At 43.9% G+C, this 23,462-nt stretch overlaps 1 protein-coding gene across 1 annotated transcript in view; it reads left to right on the top strand.

The window, feature by feature from the left end:
* Window positions 1-23,462, top strand: part of COG7 (component of oligomeric golgi complex 7) — a 58,945-nt gene that overhangs the window by 7,202 nt on the left and 28,281 nt on the right. Inside the window, exons 6-10 of the mRNA XM_018552338.1 lie at window positions 1,717-1,799; window positions 7,863-7,985; window positions 15,819-16,017; window positions 22,141-22,268; window positions 22,797-22,951. Of these exons, the coding sequence (XP_018407840.1) occupies window positions 1,717-1,799; window positions 7,863-7,985; window positions 15,819-16,017; window positions 22,141-22,268; window positions 22,797-22,951 (688 nt within the window). The remainder of the gene's footprint in view (window positions 1-1,716; window positions 1,800-7,862; window positions 7,986-15,818; window positions 16,018-22,140; window positions 22,269-22,796; window positions 22,952-23,462) is intronic.

Genomic DNA, 23,462 nt, shown 5'->3' with positions numbered 1-23,462 from the left:
ATCCTCTCGGGCTCCAGAAAACTGCAGTGGATTGATGACATCACAAATAGGCAAGATACAACACTGCATGACTGGTTGTCCCATCTGAAAGCTCCTGCAGCAATGGGACATGGACAGCAAATTGGGTGAGTAAAAAACAAATCTTGAAAATATTTTTTTTTTTTCAAATTAAAACTGAATGGGTGAGAGGAGAGATGGTCATGCCTGAAATGGGCTTTAATCATCAGGAATTCTAATTCCTGTCCAACTTCTGTCTTCCTCTGGAGCCAGATATAACCTTTGCCAGACTGTTTCCTGGGTCATCTGGGACTGGTGATCACACTGCATATAATTTGGAATCATGTATGTACATAAGTGTAGCCTTATTTGCTCGTTACATACACTTCCTATAGTTTATGGCTCCTTCCAAAAATTCTACAACCACTAGAAATGAAAATGTACAACCTGTCCTATAATTGTTTCTTTATGTCCCAGAAATACTTTGACTTTGTGGTAGATATCATTAACATTCAAATCAGTAAGGAATCTAAGGCAACACTTTAATTTCTATCCAGCAGGGGGAGCTTTTGTACCATTTTTCCAAAACTTATTAAAAAAAAAGCAGATGCATTTGATAATAATAATAATAACTTCCTTACTGTTCTTAGTAGTTCAATTGTTTCCCAGTGTCAGCCCCAAATCCAAGACTGCAGAGAAGGGTTGTTGTGCTCTGTGTGACATCAGCAGTCTCTGCAGTGGTCCAACAAACCTTCTTCTAAATCCAATAGCTATACTATCAGCAAAGCTCACACCTCTTGATAATTGCATGGCCTCTTGGACAACTGTAGAGAATGTAATTAGCCTGGCTCTGAAGAGCAATTTATTTATTAAGAACAATACAAAATTTACTATTAAAGGAGAACTATGGGGTCAGTGTTTTTCCCCCTAGTTCTCCTTAGGGTAACGGAAGGACACAAACTAGCGTCCTCCCGTTACCCTAAGCTCAGTATACCGCGAGCTACAGCTCGCGGTATACTGAGACGCCGGAGCGGATCCCGACGTAGATGACGGGATCCGCCCAGCTGCGTGAGTGACAGCTGGCTCTGCCTATCTAGAGGCAGAGCCAGCTGTACCCGCCCCCTCCCCCGTCCGTTCCGCCAGTCAGTGCTGGCAGATTGGAGAGGGGAATCCAGCCCTTCCCCCTGTCACGGCAGAGAGCCGTGACAGGATCGAGAGGTGAGCGAACCCAGTATGTGTTCGCTCAATTCCCGATCTACTGAGCCGACCTGTGACAGTCTCATTGTCACAGGTCGGCTAGAACTATGAGGTGAGTGGAAATCACTCATCTCATAGTTCTCCTTTAAAAGAGAACTATGGGGTATGTGTTTTTCCTCGTAGTTCTTTTAAGGGTCACGGAGGACATATACTAGCGTTCTCCCGTGACCCAAAGCTCAGTATATCGCGAGCTACAATCCTTATCTTGGCAACCCAAAGGTCAAAGACTTCCTGTGTCCCTCAATGGGCTCCAAGAAAACCATTTTACAGGCAGTACCAAACTCATATTTTTACTTCTGTTACATCTTCATTAAATGACCTGTAGTATTTTGAAAGGTGCAGAAAATAACAGTGACATTAGGGAAGTATTATAGTGTTTGTTCTGTTTTACTTCTGTATAATATTGTTCAGACTATGTGATTCTTTAGAGAGTAAGTAATGTTTTCTTACCCCTACTTACAGACCAGGCCAAGATGTTTGTGAAGGTATTCAGTGAGATTGACAGGATGCCACAGTTGCTGGCCTACTATTATAAATGCCACAAGGTATGTGCACTTCTCTTTATGGCCTGGTATGGTAGTGTTCTTTTTTCATGTACTATAAGTTCTTCCTCCCATATCATGTGTAGGAATAAAAATGCTGTTGAGGATGGGGGAACTCTTTGCTATGTTTACAGCACTCCGTTTAAGAGGTTTTCCTGACTCATTAAAGACAATTTGTGGGACATCACCTCCCGCCCCATCCTCCCATAGTTACTCACACCAGCCTTAAAAAAAACACACACGGCTAACTTTTTTTTTTTTCCCCCCTCTACTGGCCTAAGTATGCCATTGCTTGGCCCACTGCAGTGCCCCATCCACTAGTGAAGACCGATCATTCACCACTGCACAGGAGAGTATGCGAGCCATGTACTGTACAGTGTGCTAGCAGCATAACACTTATATCATGTACAGTGGGACACATATACAGAGTAACACCTATTATGTACAGCATAGGAGCCATATCATGTACAGTGTAACACATGTATCCACTAAACTGATGTCACGGCACTGTGTAATTCCCGGAGTTTAACTGGCCAGGTCCACTGTTGATTGGTCGTGTTACTGCAGTCTATCATGACATCACATCACTGGGGTCTTCTGGACCCTCTGAAGACTCTGCCAGTGGACAGCCATTGGGAAATGTCGGCTTCACCAGGGAGTGATGTGGGAACCCAATGAAAGACCCTCTCACTTTGGTGTCCAGAAGAGAGGAGTGGGATGGGCTTTATTTATTTCTTTTCTTATTTGGACATCAGCTAGCAGTAGAATTAAACAATTTTTTGCATATAGCTACTGCTAGCAAGCAGGAGACCTATGCAAAAACATAAAGTTACCAAACAGGTTATTACTTATCTGTGTCTCCGCCGCTCGCTCCCGTCTGAAGACCTGAAGATTCTCAAGCGGCCGGGAAGGATCATGAGGTGGACGCATGCGCAGTAGAGATCTTCGGCTGGGAGGTAAGTCAATGCCGGCAGCCCGGCAGCGTGCACCCACACTGACTCCATGGGACAGATGGGGACTCCAGAAAACGACTGAAAAGAAGATGATCGGATCAAGAGGCATCATTTAAGGTGAGTCCTTAAAGCAGCATGAGGGCGGGGAGAAATGTGACTTTAATGTCACTTTAAATGTAGAGCTTTTCATTTAGGAGCATGTGCTCCTATTGAACAAGATTATCCTTCCTATCCCAGTGATAGTGGTGACTTAGAGAATAAAAATAGAAGTATCCCCACTAGGGACACAGACATTGTCTGCATCATTAAGGACCAGCCAGCCTGGAAGAACATTAGAAGAAGAGGACCCATGTGTGTCATGTGACCTGCCTAAAGACACCTGGGAAAAGATAAATATAAAATAAAAAGGCATGAAATATAGACATGGGGTCTTGGGGTGGTGGTGTGGGGGGTGTCCTCTGGTGATGGAGAGCCTAGAGCATGGAGTTGGGCTTTCAATGAGAAGTATCAGGACATATAGCTTTAAAGGGTTGGTCACCATGCAGTCTCTGTATAACATTCTATATCCCTTTCTATCTCTGTTTATTTACACTCTACAGGGAGTATTCTTAGTTTTTATGTTTGTGAACAAGATTATGAACTAGTAAATATTATTTAAATGGGTGAAATGTTTAATAACCTTCTTTCTAGGTATAGTGTGTCATTTAGTAGGTACAAAGGAGCAGCCATGTCTGCCCATTACATATGCAAGCAGTGCTTCCTTCTTAGTAGCTCAGTCATGCTGCTTGCATTGTTTTTCTCTCCATTGCTGACCACCTTATAAAAATATTTCCCTAAACAAGTATGCTGATGCAAAAAGTCACAAATTCTTATTTGCCTGTTTATTTTAGATCGGTAACATACTAAAGCAATGGGGTCAGCATGACAGGCAGCTATTATTTTCTGAAAGAGACAGATCACCAGCTAGGGCTAGTTCACACCACAAACAGTGCGTTCCAGCCCGATTTGGTGCCGGAACGCACTGGCTCCCTGCGTTCAGGGGCAGGAGAGGCCGTGGTGGTGCATTGAAGTCAATGGCACCGCAGCCGCGTTCCCCGGATGCAGTGCGATCACCCGAACGCGTGGCACATCAATGCCTGCGTTCTGGTGCGGTCAGAAAAAAATGCTACACGTGTTCGGGTGGCTGCGGTGCCATTGACTTCAGTGCACTGTCACGTCCCCACCCGCACCCTGAATGCAGCTGCTATGCGATCCAAAAATCGGGCCGAACGCACTGTTTGTGGTGCGAACTAGCCCTTTGGAAGTAAAGGAATGAAAACATGGGAGGACAAACATGTAAAAACAAAAGGTGAACTTTGCAGCAATGTTTCAGAATGTGTTCTCTCTGAATATTCCCTGGCTGCCTCAGAACTTGGAGTCAGATATATGGAATCAGTTTTTTCTTTTTATAATTTAAAATATAACCGTGTTCATTACAAAAAAGTAATAAAGGTTATTACATGTAATATCTCTACATATGGATTTTTCTAGTCAATGCCCAGTGGCCTCAGTTTTGTCTAACCCTTTCTCCGGCCTTCTCTGGTTTTGATGTGTTGATTTTCTGTACCCTCCAGGCTCTTTTTCATGGTTTGCTAATTCTAATTCTAATTGCTAGTGGCTGTTACAGCCATTTTTGTATTAGTCAGGTGCCGTGATTATGCTTCGCCAGTAGGTACACCTGCTACCTTGGGCTTATGGTACTGATAAAGATCTCATCATCATCATTATAGGCAAGCAGCGTTGTTTCCTGCCTTGTCAGCAGTTAACAGCGTGGTTTCTTAAATTTACATAATAATTTGAACAACCACAGCAGAGACTGATAACCAGCTCTTGTGTACCAATGCAGGTCTGTGTGTTTGACAATCAATGACACGCAATGTTCTTTGTTCCAGTAGGAATGGAGCCCAGTCTCTGGGAGGTGTGCAATGTTCTATAACACTTCAGGACAGGACATACCGTAGCACAGGGGAACCTCAATGACGTTCTTTTCCTTTCTGCCAGCTTTTAGATGTTGGCTATAAATGTGACCCCTTCACTGCCAACACAATGGGTGGGGATCATTAAAACAAATTCACGCTGTTGTAACTCTCAATTCTTTATCTGTTTTGCAAGCCAAGATTTCTTATAAAACACTGAGTAAATGAACTTTCTGTGTGGTAAGAACGTGACCTACCCTTATTGCTTGCAATCTTTAGTACAGGTGAGGTCGGCTGTCGATGACAAAGAATATATTCATGCGTTCCGGTGTTGCTTAATTGAAAAAAATAAAATAAGTAATAATAGTTTAAGCTACACCCCAGTGGAATCTGAAGTTAAAATGGGAAAACTAATATTTGGAGTGCATACACGGCATAATCTTGGCACCCAAACATTGACTTATCTGGTATTTTGGGATCGCAACGTCTTTGATCAGTTGAATGAGAGAACTGGATATTCTTGACTCCAACCTCTATGCACCTCTGAAGTCCAGTAGCTGGGCCACCTTGCTCGTCATAAATCTGTCTGATCCAGCACACTCCTTACAGCCAAAAACTAGGGATGCACCGATGCCGAGTATTTGCGGGAGTACTCGTCCAAATGCTCAGATGGCTAGCCCGATACTTCCGGTATCAAGAAGCCGGGCAGCGCATCATTACACGCTGCCCGGCTTTCTGATTGGCCAGGAAGCTGGCTCCACGCTCTCTCCTCACTTGTGTGGAAAGAGCAAGGAGCCGGTTTCCCAGCAAATCAGGAAGCCAGGCGCTGTGTAATGACGTGGCGCCCGGCTTCCTGATTGGCCAGAAAGCCGGCTCTATGCTTTCTCGTCACCTACTGACGAGAAGCATGGGGGCGGCATGTAATAACTCGTCACCTGGTTCCCCGTCTAACCAGGGAACCAGGTGACGAGTTATTACATGCCGCCTGCCTTCCTGAATGGGACTTCTGGTACTCGGTATTCGATATCGGCAAGTATCGAAAAAATTATATCGGCACTCGTACTCGATACCGAAATACCGGTATCGGTGCATCCCTACCAAAAACCATATGTTCCTGGTTGCTGCAGTTAAATGGCGAATGGTGCCACCAAAGTGCAAAGTTCATATATAGTGATATCGGCAGCACACCATCAATAGTAAGCAAACCGAGAATTGAGAAAAAGCAACATTTCAGGGCCTCATTCTCAGACAGATAGTGACTCACTACCAGCCTGACGAAGGGTTGCCTCGCAGTCCGAAATGTCACTTTGTTTCATGGTGGTAAATGATTTGCTTGTTACTGATGGTGTGAAGGTGATATCTCTTCATATGGACTTTTATTATTTATTATTACAGGTATTTATATCATGCCGACAATTTTTATTCAGCGCTTTACATAGTGCACATTCATATCAGTCCCTGCCCTAATAGAAGTGGTTCATGCGCTCATCTATGTCCTGTGGGAGCCCAGAAATAACTTCTATTAGGGCCCATACACACCTAGCCGCTAAGATGTCATTTTAAATGACATGAAATGGGCCATTATTTTTGACTGGCACCCCAGCGCACTAACCCAATGGACCTGCTTTGCAGCGCACTACTGTGCATTCTGATGCACTGTGTTGGAAAAATTCTACATGTTTGTTTTTGTTTTTTTATCTGCTCAGCTGTGTTGGTAGCCCATTCACTTACATGGCCTACCTTAGCACAACTCACTAGAATGGTGTACACCAGGAGTGTGAATGGGTGTAGCCAGATCTCCTAAAGATAAAAAAAAATCTTGCACCTATTATTATAAGAGTTATGGTGAGAGCAATAAAAAGATGGATTGCAGAGGGAGACCGAAGAACATCCATTCTTCAATCTGACCTGTGAACAGTGAACCCCCAAGTGCTCCGCTATGAGCGCTTCCAGGTTCACAGCTGTAAGTTATTTTAAAACAACTAGTGTTATGTTACTATAGATATAAAATACTAATTTTATTCTGCAATGTGAGTTGCAGAGTAAAATTATAATGTTTATATTAAAACATTTTATATACAACATATGTTATAATTTATAGGTAAAAACTTACCTGTGTCTCCGATTGTTTGCTCTATGTAAATATATATATATTTATTTTGTTTATTTTTTTTTTTACATTTTAAATAGTATTGATTTCTAGGTGTGACTGAGGTTGTCTTAACTTGCAGGTCTGCACCTAACCATTATTTTTTTCATAGGTCCTGCCCACATGTTACAGTTAAAGTAAATGATAGATAAATCATTCAATAAAAATCTTTAGAAGGCGTTGCTAAAAAGCCTTTGGTTGCTTAAAGGAGAACTATTTTCACTCATCCTCATAGTTCAAGCCGACGTGTGACAATGAAACTGTTACACGTCGGCTCAATAGATCGGGAAGTGAGCGAACACATACCGTCGCTCGCTCACTTCTCGATCATGTCCCTGCAGAGAGCCGTGACTGTCACTCACGGCTCCCTGCCGGGATCCCTCCCCGATCCTCCAGGGCTGACTGGCGGAACGGACGGGGGAGGGGGCTGGATAGGCAGAGCCAGCTGTCAATCACACCGCTGGGTGGATCTCTACAGTAATGTCGGGATCCGTCCTGGCTGCGGCAGTCTCAGTATACCACAAGCTGTAGCTCGTGATATACAGAGCTTTGGGTCAGGGTAGGACGCTAGTTTATGTCCTCCCGTAAACCTTAGGAGAACTATGGGGAAAAGCACTGACCCCATAGTTCTCCTTTTTTAAGAATTAATTTACGTATCAATGATAAATACAGTGGATGGCCATATGTGAAGAAACTGAATTTTATTTTCTGGGTTGAAATGAATATTATGTTACTAAAACAAAGTATCGCAGCATTGTAAACATGTGAGCACTCAGCGAGCTGATGTTGCTTCTTTTTTAAATGTCCTAAATGTCATTGACGTATACAATACAGAACCTGCCTCATTAGAGGACACTGGTAGGTTAAAAAGAGATCTCAAGTTTGAAAAGGACTTTCTATTCTCAGATAACTAAACCTTCAGTAAATTTGGGATGTCAGTAAATCTGCTAGTGGATTGTATCCAAGTATGACTCTAATACCTGTTGGGGGTTTTTTTTCTGTTTATCAGGTACAGCTGGTGTTTGCGTGGCAGGAATTGTGTCAGAGTGAGATGCCCTTGGATCGACAACTGATGGATTTCTATGATACCTTGCAGAGTGCATGGCACACACAGCTCCAGTGGGTCTCGCAGGTACACCTGACTTAAATTAACTGAGCAGTGGGTGGAGTCATGCAAATTATTGCTTTTCACCCGTTTGGCTGGCGTATAGAGCAAATTTAGACTAATATTATAGAGCCAAACCATTTATTCTGCATACAGCTTTTTTATTTTCCCCCCGTAGTGCGTGAATCGAAAAAAACAAACCCCTATGAAGAAAGTGAAGCATGAAATCACACCACACAAAAGTGCATGAGGGTGCTGAAGAGGAAGGGCCCCAAATCCCTTAACCTCATGGGGTGCAAGGCTTTTGACAATTGCAAGATACCCTGGTCCACCTAGGCTGAAACCAGGTGGACCTCCTATCCTAAGAGACCAGTTGAAGCCAGTCCACCAAGTCCACGCCCTCAGTCATCCGTGGGGTAAAAAGTGCTCGTGCATAAGAAAATAAAGTGCCCATTGTCATACTAGGAAGGCCTTCCAGCCAAATAAAAAAATTGCTACGAGCTAGCCAAAAGGCCTGTCCAAGAAGCATGGTGTAGTAAAAAAAAGCTTTAGAGTGCTGTGACCTAGTACCAGTGCCATGGTGGGGTTCCAAACCCATGGTGATTCTCTGGCACGCCTGGGATGCCACCCCTAGGGGTCACAGCGCTGCAGGCTCTCTTCTGCCTCCTCAGCCCCCTAGCCAGACAAGGGCACCCCCATTCCTACCAGACGGCATTAGTACCATGGGGGGTTCCTGCCTACAGCCGAGAGCACGCCTTATGCACCAGGCCATAATCAACCCAGGATTAAAGGAATCCCCCTGCAGCACCCACCTATTCCTCGGGGGGATATTAGACTGTCATCTTCTGGTCCGAAGACAGATAAGAACAAATACAGTGGAACCTCGGTTCACGAACGCCTCTGTTCACGAACAATTCGGTTTGCGACCAAGAAGTTTGTGAAAATTTTGCCTCCATGCGCGAACTCTGCCTCGGGTGACGAACACGACCGCGGCCATCTTCCCTGCTCTGACACATGGTCGTGGCTTCCTGTACTCGAGATTGCGGTCGCAGACAGGGCTGTGGACCATTACTGTGAAGCTTTTTTGTGTGCTTTGTAGCACAGTACTATACAGTATTACTGTATTCAATCCAGCATGGCTCCCAAGAAAGTGCAGAGCAGGCGTGGTGGGAAAAAGAAGGCGCAGAGAGGTGGCAAGAATGTGCAGAGCGTTATTGAAGGTGACAAGAATGTGCATAGCGTTATTGAAGGTGACAAGAATGTGCATAGCGTTATTGAAGGTGACAAGAATGTGCATAGCGTTATTGAAGGTGACAAGAATGTGCATAGCGTTATTGAAGGTGACACGAATGTGCAGAGCGTTATTGAAGGTGACAAGAATGTGCAGAGCTTATTGAAGGTGACACGAATGTGCAGAGCGTTATTGAAGGTGACACGAATGTGCTGAGCGTTATTGGTGGTGACAAGAATGTGCAGAGCGTTATTGAAGGTGACAAGAATGTGCAGAGCGTTATTGAAGGTGACACGAATGTGCAGAGCGTAATTGAAGGTGACAAGCATGTGCAGAGCATTATTGAAGGCGAAAAGAATGTGCAGAGCGTTATTGGTGGTGACAAGAATGTGCAGAGCGTTATTGAAGGTGACAAGAATGTGCAGAGCGTTATTGAAGGTGACAAGAATGTGCAGAGCGTTATTGAAGGTGACAAGGATGTGCAGAGCAAGAATGGTGGTTAAAAGAAAGTGCAGCGCAATAATGAGGGTAACAAGAACGTGCCGAGCAAGTATGGTAACAGGAAGATTTCAAAGAAAATAACCATTGAATTGAAGAAGGAAATTGTAGAAAAGCATGATCGTGGTATTCGTGTGACTGATCTGGCCTCGGAGTACAAGATGGCGAAGTCGACCATCTCGACTATTTTGAAGATTAAAGATGCCATCAAAGCAGCTGATGTGGCAAAAGGAGTAACCAGGTTAACCAAGCAGAGGGCACAAGTACTGGAAGAGGTGGAAAAACTTATTTTAGTGCGGTTGAATGAGAAACAGCTGGCAGGTGATAGTGTTAGTGAAGCTATGATCTGTGAAAAAGCCAGGAAATTGCACAGTGATTTGCTGCAGCAAAACCCCTCCACAAGTTCATCTAGTGATGGATTTAAAGCCAGTAGAGGGTGGTTTGAAAAATTCTGCAAGAGAAGTGGCATCCACAGTGTGATAAGAAATTGTGAGGCTTCCAGTTCTGACAAGGCCGCTGCAGAAGCCTACAAGAAAGACTTTGCGGAATTCCTGAAGGCAGAAGGATACGTCGCTCAACGAGTGTTCAACTGCGATGAAACTTTGGAAGAAGCTGCGGAACAGAACCTATATCGCGCAGGAGGAAAAGGCACTGCCGGGGCTCAGCAGCAGTGTCAGTCTTGTGAGCTACTGCAAGCTTGTAAATCAGCAGTGACAGTACATTGTCTTCTCTGAATTTGGGGACAGTGCAGTGTTGTCATCCTGAGGTGGACTTTACTGGCAGGATCAACAGGTGTTTGCGAGGGTTTGTAGTGGGACCAAGGAAGCTTACAATTAGCTGCTGCAGCACACACTGTATTTTTAATAGGTGGCCATAGTTCAGATTTAAATATGTGATGTTATCTAGTAAATGGCTTTCTCAAATAGTCAAGTCACTACAAACTCCACCATCTAGTCCCTCAACAACTGAAAGGCAGTCTAGCCACGCCGGTGTTATAAAGCAGTAAGAAATAACCATGTTCCTTAGGTTTAATCCTGCTTCTCTTTATTGATTCGGATCAAAGAGTACATAATGTAGTAGTGCCTAACTTAGCCATTTGTTTTCCATAGTGCCATAAAATGTTATTGCAGTAAACAAGAATGCAAATGCAGACTTATCCAGAAATCTGTGATTAGTCGCAGGGGAGGGAGTTGAAAAATGTAGATTGTGATACATGTGTGACCGAGCCTGTGTCTCGCTTCACTGCTTCCAAACTGAGCTCCGTCTTGAGGCAAGCAATTGATAAGTTTTATGACCTGTCCACTGTGCACTTGTGGTTTAACCCTCCTGTCTTAATTGATATTTCTTTTCCTTATCTGATGTAACTTCAGATTCCCATGACCTACTTAGTCTGATTCTCTACCTTACAGCCGCCCTTTAAGTGCCATGTCTCACACACTCAGTGGAAGCAGATTTTTTTTAGGGGGGGGGGTTTGGCTGGTGTTTCAGAGAACGCAACTTCTGAGCTTACTAGGAATTTTTAATCGCACAATTTCCAACCGGCATAGCAGACCGAACCAAAGACAGATTAAGGTAGAATGGTGCCCTGGCTTTGGCCTCGTAGTCCTTTGCATTGACATTAATAAGAATTTGCAATGGGCAGAGAGAACACTTAATTTGCATTGTCTTTACTGGAATGCCCTCACCATCAGACACCAGCTGTCTACAAGTGCATCCTTCCTTTTCGAATGATCAGACATGTACACAGCTATGACCAATTGCACTTTCTTTGGCCTCCACATCCTTTGAGTTGACATTAATAAGGATTTGCAATAGGCAGCGAGAACCCCCCCTATTTGCATTGTCTGTACTGGCAATGCCCTCGCCATCAGACACCAGCTGCCTGCAAGTGCATCCTTCCTTGTGAAGTGACAGGCATGTGCACAACTATGAGCAATTGGACTGGCTTTGGCTTCCACATCCTTTGAGTTGACATTGATAAGGATTTGCAATAGGCAGCGAGAACCCCCCCATTTGCTTTGTCTGTACTGGCAATGCCCACCTTGTCAGTCACCAGCTGCCTACAAGTGCATATTTCCTTTTCAAGTGACAGACATGTACACAGGTATGACCAATTGCACTATCCGCCTGGTCTACAGCAGGAGTTTGGGTCCCCTGGACATCCACCATGCCTTATGCTGGTGTCTAGGTTGCCTTATGAATGATCCACCTTTGTATTCATCAAGTGTTGAACTGTGTAGGATTACCCATCAAGGAGTCCCATTTTGTTATATGGAGGCTACACATAAGTATTTGCTAAATATATTACAGTGCTTTGAAGATTAATTTGCCAGTTGTAAAATAGTTTAAAGAAGTCTTCTAAATGTTGACCAGCAAATATGTACTTGTTCAGTTGGAGGCTCAAGCTGTGGATGAGGGGAGTAGTTGCGAGGTAAAGTAGGCAAGTTGAGTATAAGGGGCTTGGGGGAAGGGTATTTTTCACTTTGTCCTGCATGGGTCTCACTGGACAGCCATGAGGACAGGCTGACCGCTTCCACCTACTGCCCATTAGGCATAGGAATTTTGGCCAAGTCCTGCTAACTTTGCTGAATTTTAACCAGCATGTGGCCCCCTCAGGATGAGAGGAATGAGAAAAAAACCTTGCAAAACGGTGAGGTGTTTTGGAGAAGGCCGGAGAAGTGAACAATCTAAGACAACATATTTGATTTGGAATCATTCTCCAATTCAGCTCACTTTCCAGTTCAGTGATGTTGTCCTAGATTGTCCACTTCTTCTGCCTTCTCCACACTCTTCACCCTTTTGTGAATAGCCCTGTTAGTGTATGGCCAGCTTCGGACTAATTAAGCTTGTCTCAACTATCAGTTAGCTGGGTTGCTGATATCTAAATGGCCACAAGAGGGAACTTTTGCAGCATCAATAGATGTACGTTTCTGTAATGCTTACATGAAAATAATAGCCCAACATCCGTAAGTGCTGTAAATGCCCTTTTCCCTTTCAAAAGTCAAATGGTCTAATAAAAGCTCCTTGTGACTACTCTTTATTTAGCATTCATTGTAAAATGAGCAATCTTTTAACAGACATCTCCAGACAGTAATACACTTTTTTATGTTTATAGCATCTTTCTTTTATATTTAGTATTTTCAGTTTTTTTATGGGGTCAGGTCTGGAAGATTGTGATCTGCCTTGCAGGAATGTAAGGGAGATATTCATCTCTTTTACCCTTCACACTTCAGCTTCTAGAGGCATCAATATATTGCAGATGGCTTCCTTTACCTTGAATGTTTGGATGTGTTTTTCACCTGTTGGCTGAGAGACGGAGAGCTCATTCTGAGTTGATCTTGACAGTCATTGTGTAGCAGAATGCAGGCGGTGGCATACACTGCTTATATGAAAGTGGCCCTGTCATTTCTCGCACAGTGGAAGCACTTTATGAACTGAAAAAAATAGTCTTTTCGTTCATCAATAACCAGTGATGGAGTGATGTGTGTTGTAGAATTCAATGATTCTATTGCAGTTGTGCAAGAACCTGTACCCAGAAAAACATTATACAGTAAACTCCCCGTTATCCGGCATCCACTGGGATTGGTAGATTTCCGGATGAATGTAGTTTCTGGTTGCTTGAGAGTTACTATTAAAGGAGAACTATGGGGTCAGTGTTTTTCCCCATAATTCTCCTTAGGGTAACGGGAGGACGCTAGTTTGTGTCCTCCCGTTACCCTAAGGAGAACTATGGGGTCAGTGTTTTTCCCCATAATTCTCCTTAGGGTAACGGGAGGACGCTAGTTTGTGTCCTCCCGTTACCCTAAGGAGAACTATGGGGTCAGTGTTTTTCCCCATAATTCTCCTTAGGGTAACGGGAGGACGCTAGTTTGTGTCCTCCCGTTACCCTAAGGAGAACTATGGGGTCAGTGTTTTTCCCCATAATTCTCCTTAGGGTAACGGGAGGACGCTAGTTTGTGTCCTCCCGTTACCCTAAGGAGAACTATGGGGTCAGTGTTTTTCCCCATAATTCTCCTTAGGGTAACGGGAGGACGCTAGTTTGTGTCCTCCCGTTACCCTAAGGAGAATTATGGGGAAAAACACTGACCCCATAGTTCTCCTTTAAAAATAGGTCTAACTAATGCTGTACCCCATACTATACTATACCATGAACTCTGTATTGACTTCATATTAATATTGAAATGTAGTAATCAAAAGCAAATTAAGACAAATAGGCACACAATAATTTCCAGGATAATACCGGTACATGCCGCAGATCAGCAGAACAGTGAGTATACAGGAGATTCTTTTTTCTAGTTAGTTGATTACAGGATAATAGAGAGTTTACTGTATGTATCTTAAATTTCAATACAACCTGTCCATTTTCATTACATATGTGATGTGATCATTGAGTCTATGTGCTTCTCTACGCAATGCCGGCAGATAATGGCTAGTGGCAAGGGCCAACAGGGTGGTGTACAAAGCCTCCTGAAAACATCACAGAACCCTGACTTTTGCAGATATTAAAATTACTTGATGGGTGGATGTCATTCTGGAGGAGTGGGTCTTCCTAGACAGGCTGTAATTGCATATAGATTGTCTTGGGTAATTCCCACATGTGATGCTGAACCACCATTATTAAAATGCTATCAATGAAATGGAGGGCCATGTATGGTCAGGCTATATGATGCTGGATGTCCTAAAGCTAGGAAAGGAGATGCTGAGGCTCTGTTCGATTTGCTGCAGCTTCTAATACACATTGTGAGAAGCTCACAGTATGCAGTGAAATCAGAGTAAGCAATTACAGTACAAAAGAGGAGCCGGTACAACTGTTAAAGACTGAAGTTAAGGGTGGAGTGCAGATTTAAATTCGTGATTATCCTGCCCAGTCTAGTGATGTCACGATTCCCCTTTGTTGTCCATCAGGGGGCCGTGGGCAGGCCTTACTACTGCACTGAATGACGTTTTTGTGATGCTGTGTGAGCACTAGGGATGCACCGATACCAGTTTTTCGGTATCGAGTACCGATATATATTTTTTCGGTACTAGCCGATGTCGAGTACCGGTGCTGTGTGCCCAGATTATCATGAAGTCAGACGGCGGATCATGACCTGTTGCCCAGCTTCCTGATTGCCTGTGAAGCTGGTGTTCTAGTGATAGAACACCAGCTTCACTTACCGAGGTTGCCTGGCTTCCTGATTGGTCAGGAAGCCAGGCTGCCTAGCAACAAGTGAAGCCCGCTTCCTAGCCAAGCAGGAAGCGGGGCGGCGCCTCATGACCTGCCTACCGGCTTCCTGATTGGCTAGGAAGCCGGCGGAACTTGTTCCTAGGCAGCGTGGCTTCCTGACCGATTAGGGAGGCGGGTCATTATGTGCTGCCCAGTTTCCTGATTGGCTAGGAAGCCGGCTTCACTTGTTGATAGGCGGCCTGGCTTCCTAACCAATCAGGAAGTTGGGAGGCGGGTCATAACCCACCGTCCGGGTTCCTGATTTCAAAAGAAGCTGGCTTTATGCTCCCTCGGCACTTATGGAAGTTCGCGGATCGGAGGTAAGTATTGGAGCATTTGGGCGAGTAGGAGTACTCTCCCAAATACTCGGTATTGGCACCGATACTTGTATCAGTATAGGTGCATCCCTAGTGAGCACCATATGTTGCAGCAGTACTGTGAGCCCAGGGGGACTCAGTGGAATGGGTGAAATGACCATTATCTTCCATCCGGCAGGAAAAGGACCGTCTAATGGAAGAGTAGACTGCAGTGCTGGATTTTAAATTTAAACTCTCTGTTGGACAGTGGGGGGTTTTTTCTTTAAAATTGGAAATAAGTTGGCTTCAAAGACTTTAGGAGTCTAATTGTCCAGAAGCAATATCCATTTAGCTTAGTTCCTTGAAACCTCTCTCTTTATAATTCATCCTCTCAAGTGAGATTCTTTTAGCCCCACACTACATTCAGATAAGTTCGTCTGGGTCTAAATTATGTAAGTCTCTGAACAGCCATCACTATAACAATATTCAGAATCTTGCTTGAACTAGTGTTAGTGAACATCTGCTTCATGGGATTGTTGCTTTATTACAGGAGGCTGAAGACGTTACTGCATTCAATTGGTGTTTGTGTGTATCATCCATGACATCAGATGGTTTCATTGTCTTCACAGGTATTTAAGAAACCTCATGAGGTTGTGACGGTTTTGTTGATCCAGACCCTGGCTGCCATGGTGCCGTCTATTCCTGTGTGTCTCAGCACAGCCATGGAGCGGGCCAACCCAGAGCACAAGCTCAGCACTTTGTTGGAGCTGTATGAGGCCACAGGTCACTTTGCTAAAGCTCTGGAAGTGGCCATACTACCTAGCATAGGTAAGTTCTCCTGCTACCCAGCTGGCAGATACTCTCATTTCTTTTATTTTCTATTCAGCCACAAGAGTGAAGGCAAAGCCCTGTGTAAGCGCCCAGTCTTAGCTCACACTGCGCTCTGGACTTCCCTGTGCTGATTGGCCCAGTGCTGTCACATGCTCCTCCATACCCAGAAGTACCTGGTATTGTTTCAGTTACTGGCACTCAAGGGAAAGGCGGGGAGTGAAGGAACGATAAGTATATGCTGCTGGGGATGGGAGGGGAGGTTAAATCACACCTGTTGCTCTGCCCTGAATTTTCAATTCACCTCTACTGTTGTCTACTTCACCTTCGCAGTCAGAAGTTTATCATGCATCAGTAAATTAGATCACCTGTTATCTGGGAGAGCAGGTCTGAGATGAGGAAGCAAACCCTTTCTCCTCTTCCAAGATGAGTGTGACCACCACACAGAGACATAGCACAGAACAAGGCATGTCCGTCCTGGGAATGAGATCAGCTGCAGAGAGTCTTGAGACAATACTGTTGACAAGTCCTTGGCTCTTAGCTTGCCTTTTTTTGGGCACAGCTTCCACAGTATAGATCCTCTTTAAGAACATTGGCAAACTAAAACTGTTTAATAATCCCACACATATTGATGGTTCTTTGGGATGACTCAAATATCCCTAATGGAATAAACGCTCTCATATTTTATGGTTTTCTCCAGTCAGGTGCTTAAAGTGCGTTTTCGTTTATTGCATCAGTGCAATTAGTCTTTTGTTCCATTCACGTCATGCTCCGTTTCTCCTTTAAGTGCCTTGTTCTTGGCTCTCCCATATTAGCATAGGAAGTTGGTCTGTAGTGTTGGCTGAAGTCCCCTGCATAAGGTGGCGGTCTTTGATTACTTTGCAGGCGCTTGGCACTACTCCCCTACAGTGTGAGGCACTAAATTTACAGCTGACATGTTCTTCCATGCCGTGTCCTTAATTTCTGTGTCATTTTAGGCCATAGCTATATTAAAATTAGTAAAGAACAAATGGTTTCTTTTTTTTAAAGGATACTTTTAACTTTTGTGGCAGATTTGATATTAAAAAGGAGGGGACAATTACTATTTGTAGATTGCATTGATTACTACTTGTCTTGCTTCCCTTTTGGCCTCTACAGGTACAGTGTTTGTGCCCAGTTGAAAACTCATTTAATAGCTTTTGTAGGAAAAGGATAAATCCTTTCTCCTTGCCTTCATTAGTGGTCTGCTCTGTGATTTACAACCTGCAGCAAACAAACTTCCTCGGGAGAGCTGAAGCTGTGTGAAATCTAAGCCAGTATCTCAAACCAGAAATGCTGATATGGACTGGTTGTTAGGGAATGTGCTGCAATAGATGCTTATTCAGCTCAGTAAGTGTCTGTCGCAGCACCCCTCTCAACTGCCAGTCTCATGATAGCTTATGTTGGACTGGGGCTCAGGGGAGATAGTATGCATCTGACCATGTTACTCCATGAATCTGGGTGTAACATTGAAACATGGTCAGAAACGTAAACTTGGCCTTTAGCCTTTTTGCTGCAGCCGACGTATCTCATAAGTCACTGGCTGCGGGCCCCTTTAAACAGAGCCGCTGGGACTCTGTTTAGATTTGTAAAGCCTGCTGTCGGCTTTACAGTGAAATGATTCTGGCAGCCGAGCTGCCACCAGATCGCTTCCAGTGGCCGGTAAAGTGCTGCCTCGGCTTGCTTCCCAGGCTCCGCTGCCACTTAGTTGTCATTGCTTGGCTGCAGAAGCCGGGCACTAAGCTATTGGAGCGGATAGGTGTAAGACACCTTATCTGGTAGCAATAAAGTTAAAAAGAAAATCAAAAACTTTTTAAAAAATAAGATCAAATATAGAAACAATTTTTTTTTAAGGCCCCTGCGAGCACATGCATATTAACGTAAACATAAGTTGGGTGCGCCTACGTATGAAAACGACGATTACCCTACACAGGTTGGGTATTGCCACATGCACCAGAGTGAGAGCAATAATTTTTAGGGCCAATTTTCACAGATCTCTCCAAGCCAATGACTTGCACATGCTTTTAAAGAGTGTCTATGGACAATTTGGGGTCCCGTCTTTTGTCACCGTTTCACAGAAGCAGGCAATTTTTAACCTGAGTAGGTTGAGTAGCTATGCACTTGTTGTAACCTGGTCATGTAGCCAAAAAAAAAGTGTATTATATTATATTGTGTTCATGGGCACTAAAATAAACTTCAGTATATTTTCTACTAATTTTTTGGGGTTTGATAAGAGTTGCGCTAATATCGTACAAATTTGCATCTGCCACCATTGTATTCTACAGGGTTTTTGCTTTCTGAAAATATATAATGTTTGGGGGTTTTAAGTTATTTTCAGGTCTAAAACATGGATTATAACTTGGGTGCAAAAAACGCAAAAAAGGCCTTGCCAGTGAAAAGGTTTATCATTAACCTCCTGATTGGGCCCCCTGAAAGTGGATATCCCAGCAAGCTGCAAAATGTATCCTGGCCTTCACCACCTAGACCTCCATGGACTTATATTAAACGTGAGGACATCAGCGGGGCTTAGACCGTCGGAGCATGGGGGAGAAGAGGCTGTGGGGACCGGCCAACTGGTCCGGTTGGGTTCAGGTTTTTTATGGCCACGCTGCAAGTAGTGCTAGGGCCACTGCACCACTTTTTATGACCCCCGAGTGTAGTGTATGAACTATGCCATTTGGTTCAGAAACATTTTAGTAGTTCCAGTGTTTGCAGAGAATTTTACAAGGGGAAGTGCCTGCCACGTGTGTGAAAATCAAGGACAAACCAGTATGACTAAATAGATGGATAGAGCATTGTCATGAGACAGTGAACAATAACTGCAGTATGCAGACTGCGTCTCCCTGTTTGTTTGTTCTTTATTGCTTTCCGCCAGCAGAACAGTCCAGCCATGAACAGAATGTTGCCCTTAAAAGACTGCAATGGCTGTGCATGTAAAGTAAGGCATAGGAGTTCATGGAAATGAGATGCATCACCAAATCTGGCTGTTTTTGGCTGAATCACATTGTGACATGTCATGACAGGCCTGAGTAAAGGCGGGAGTATTGATTGGACAGATTAGAAAACCTGTCACCATCTACGTTCTCCTTTAACATAAGCGGCCCCAAAGGGTGTACTGGAGCCACTTCACCCTCCTTTCAATTAACATAAATCTTCTAGGCCATCAGAGCACGCAAATGAAAATGTTCAACTTGGTTGTGCAGGAAGTGACCCTGTTTTCCTTTGCCCCATTTTCTGACCATTCTAGCTCCATAGTATGCTGACATTTTTTGCTTCCACCTTATCTTCTGCTGACCTCAGCAGTTTTACTGAACACAGGGATACCTGAATTACAATATATGTTGGCAGCAAGTGACTGGGTTTGCATGGGTCACATTTTCAGCAGGTTTATATTAGCAGTAGCAGATTAGAGAGGTATAATTAACTAAAACCGCTTCAAAGGCAAAGGCTCATAAACTATACAAGAAAGCGATGTTTTAGATAACACAGCTGTAGAGTCTGCACTCATTCAGGCATGAAAAAGGACGAACATGAACAACCTTCTAATTTTTAGCTGAAACCTACAATGCATGTAAATGTATTCAAAGGGCACGTAAGCTTTGTTGATTCTATCTAAACATGGTCATAGAAGCTTGAGGGCAGTCGGATATACAATCATGATCTGACCATCCTCTGGCAGAACTGGTTCGTCCACAAAAACCTAGGCAGGAGCAAAGGGCCCAGTGGTGACTGAGGGGGGGCCAGCTACAACCTTCATCCTCCTGCAAGAAATGAGGGATAAAAGCTGTGAACCAGGCTGTCACTTTACAAGGGAGGATGCACTTGCAGACAGTTGGTGTCTGTTAGCGTGGACCATACCGGTACAGATAATGCAAATGGGCTTAAAGCTGCTGTTTTGCATATTGCCCATTCTGCTTTAATCTGTCTCTGCCCCTCTGGCATCTGCGTTGGCCAGTACATCAACAATAATTCATGTTCATGTCTTGTAGGAGCTGGGCACAATTTACACATCTCCTTTGTGCATCTTATCTGATCTCTTTCCTCCCTAATGAGCCTCGGCTGCAGGTTCTGCTACTTTAGATATTAACTAAAAAAAAAGCCAGAATGTAGGTCTGTCAACTTGCGTCTGTATGAATCTTTCAGACAAGCATCAAGCTGCACTGTTGCTCTAAACTCCCTCTGCATACAAAAGGGCTTTTCTGTGCAAATAGCAGTGTCTTTATCTCTGGATGACTAGAACTGCCTTTCAAACACAGTGCAGGTCAGCACAGGCTCAGACATTACGAGGGGAGGCCAATAAGTTCTTACCCTCACCATGATCTAGATGTTCTAGGAATCTGAAATTTTGCAGGTTTATAGGTGGATATGCATGGCAATTTTTGTTTTTGTAGGTGGTGGTGAATTATAGTTAGAGCCAAGAAAAATGGAGTAGATGTCATGCCGGACAAAGTTGAATACTGAGCTCAACTTTCACCACCACACTTGGTTCTGTGGTAGTTGACGGACGACCTTCCCTTGGGTCATCCTGTACATTTGTGCGACCACACTTGAATTCTCTCTTCCAACGTTTGACAGTCTCATATGACGGACAATCCTCTCCATACACAGCTGACATCTCTTCATGGATTATTTGGGCAGATTGCCCTTGAAGATGGAGGAACCTAATCACGGCTCGGTATTCAACTTTGTCCGGCATGACATGTACTCCTTTTCTCTTGGTTCGAACTATTATTCACCTTGGCCAACAAAAATTGGCATGCATATTACCAAGATATCCACCTATAAACCTGCAAAATTTCAGATCCCTAGCACCTCTAGATCACATTGAGGGTAAGAACTTATTGGCCTCCCCTCGTACTGTGCAATAACTCTATTGATTCTCAATAAAACCTGCCTATCAATAAATATCTTACGTTATCGGTTTATTTCTTTGTTCCAACTTTATTCATTGCGGTTCTGCAATATCTTTGCAAGTGTTCAGGCAATAAGTAGAGTGTAGTATCTGAACTATTATTTCCTTCTGGAAAATTGCAGCTGTAGCAAAAACAGAAAGCCCAATCGCTATTTCTTTAATCAGAGTTTTATGTTATATTCGAGCAGTTTCAGTAACCAGGAGTTAAACTGCAGACTTTTTTTCCCTGCGATCTCCCTCTATTCTCCAGTATGTGCGAGTGGGGCTGCAGTGGGCTCAAGGAAAAGGCAGAGTTTTTAAACTAGTAAACACACTGGTTTATGCATAGTCCATGTGCTATTGGGAAAGTGGGAATGCAAGCAACTATTTAGATTTAGCTAACAAGATAGCCGGGTGCAGAAGGAAAAGCCACCTAGCAGTATCCTATGACACCTGAGTCAGTTTAAGTACTTATTTTCAAGAGTTTAACTGTCATGTTTTTTGCAATTAAAAAAAAATCTCATAGGAGAACTAATGAGAAATCGCAGCTTCCTGAGTGTTGCACAGAAGTAAACTATATGGCTAAAAGTTTGTGGGCACCTGCCCATCACACCTATAAGAACATAATCTGGCGTTGACCCCCTCTTGCAGCTATAACAGGCTCCACTCTTCAGGTAAAGCTTTCCACAAATGCTTGGAGTGTATATGTAGGAATGTGTGCCTATTCAGCCAAAATAACAAGACCTGGCTCAGAATTGACATTCTAATCTATCCCAAAGGTGTTCAGGAGGGTTGAGGGTTAGGGCTTCGTGCAGCTCACTTAAGTTCCTCCACAATAAACTCCTCAAATTATGTTGTCTTTAGGTAGCTGGCTTTGTGCACAGGAGTGCAGTCATGCTGGTACAGAAAAGGACCTTTCCCTAACCGCTGTTACAAGGTTGGAAGCACAAAATTGTCTAAAATGTCTTTGTATGTTGTAACATTCTCTTCCCTGGAACACTTGAACTCCATTATGTATATGTCCACATAGGTCCACATAGGTAGTTGTGATGGTCAGGTGCCCACTTTAGGTAATGTAGTGTATGGTTGCCTCATAGAGCAATGTATTGTGGGTTTTAATTGTTATACTTGATTTCATGTACATTCATACATACAGTACATACATACTGCGAAGGTGAGACACTCATATGGCTGTATTTTGGTTCCTCTGTTAGGGGAGCACAATTTGGTGAAGTTGGCAGAACTGGTAGAAGCTGTATATGGAGCCTATAAACCTTTCCAGTTGCAGTATGGTGACCTGGAGGAGTCTCATCTTCTGATACAGATCAGTGCTATTCCTTTGGTAAGAGTCCTGCTCTGGGAGCTGACTGAAAATGTGAGAAAGTCTTCCTTGTTGTAAAATTAACCTCCCTGGCGGTAATCCCGAGTCTGGCTCGGGTTGAATTTTCAATGCTAGGAGCGGTAACCCCGAGCCAGACTCGGGGCTGCAGAGAAAAGTGACACTCACCTTGTCCCTGCGAGCCCGCGGCGTCCTCTGCTGTACGCGGCCCGAAAATGAAACTAAAAGCCGGCATCTGACTTTTAGTTCCGTTTTCGGGCGTCACAGCAGGCGGGAAATTCAAAAGTGAAAAGTTGTAATGTACATAGAATACACACAATACAATGTAATCTGCTATGATTACACTTACCGTATGTATCAAACTATTGTACCGCTTTTGGTACAAAATTCCTGACATAATCATACCGCCAGGGACGTTAAACAAGAATGCAGCTGTAAAGTAGGTGTATTTCATGTTTTCAACAGCTGCTTATTTAAGCAGTACCAGTATCCATTCTTCACATTCAGACTCTTGATATTTATGTGTTTTAGGAACATGGTGAGGTTCTAGACTGTGTCCAAGAGCTCTCACAGTCAGTATCTCGGCTCTTCAGCCTGGCTTCAGGGGCTGTTGAGCGTTGCATTAAACTGACAGATGGCCTTGGCGTCTGTGGCCTTCTGCAGGCACTACAAGCTTTATTTAAAAAGTGAGTATTACACTTAATTATAACATTTTCTGTAAACATACAATCTGCATAATTGTACTTCACCTTTTAATAAAAATATCTATTAATGAATGGTCAAGGCCCTATATTGCATTGTTAGATGCGCTAGGGGTGTACCTTTGGATTGCAATTGCCTAGGTTTTCAGGTCTTCTGGGACACCCATCAGAAAATGCATTTTTTAGATAGTGGTACCAGTTGGCTAGGGCCTTCAAATTGTAAGTTTAAATGTGGGAGGGTTAATGCATTGAAAGTTAAAGGAGAACAATGAGGTGAGTGATTTACACTCATCCTCATAGTTATAGCTGACGTGTGGCATTGAAACTGTCACACGTCGACTCTATAGATTGAGAAGTGAGTGAACACATACCGTCGCTCGCTCACTTCCCAATCATCTCCCTGCAGAGAGCTGTGACTATAAGTCACCGCTCCCCAAAGGGATTCCCCCCCCCCCCCCCCCCCCCCGCCCTCCCTCCCCCCGTCCCTCCAGGAGAG

This window comes from Nanorana parkeri, unplaced genomic scaffold (assembly GCF_000935625.1).
Source record: "Nanorana parkeri isolate BGI_ZX_2015 unplaced genomic scaffold, ASM93562v1 scaffold85, whole genome shotgun sequence".
Taxonomy (NCBI): domain Eukaryota; kingdom Metazoa; phylum Chordata; class Amphibia; order Anura; family Dicroglossidae; genus Nanorana; species Nanorana parkeri.
The sequence above is the reverse complement of the archived record's forward strand: the minus strand, read 5'-3'. Positions and strand labels throughout refer to the sequence as shown.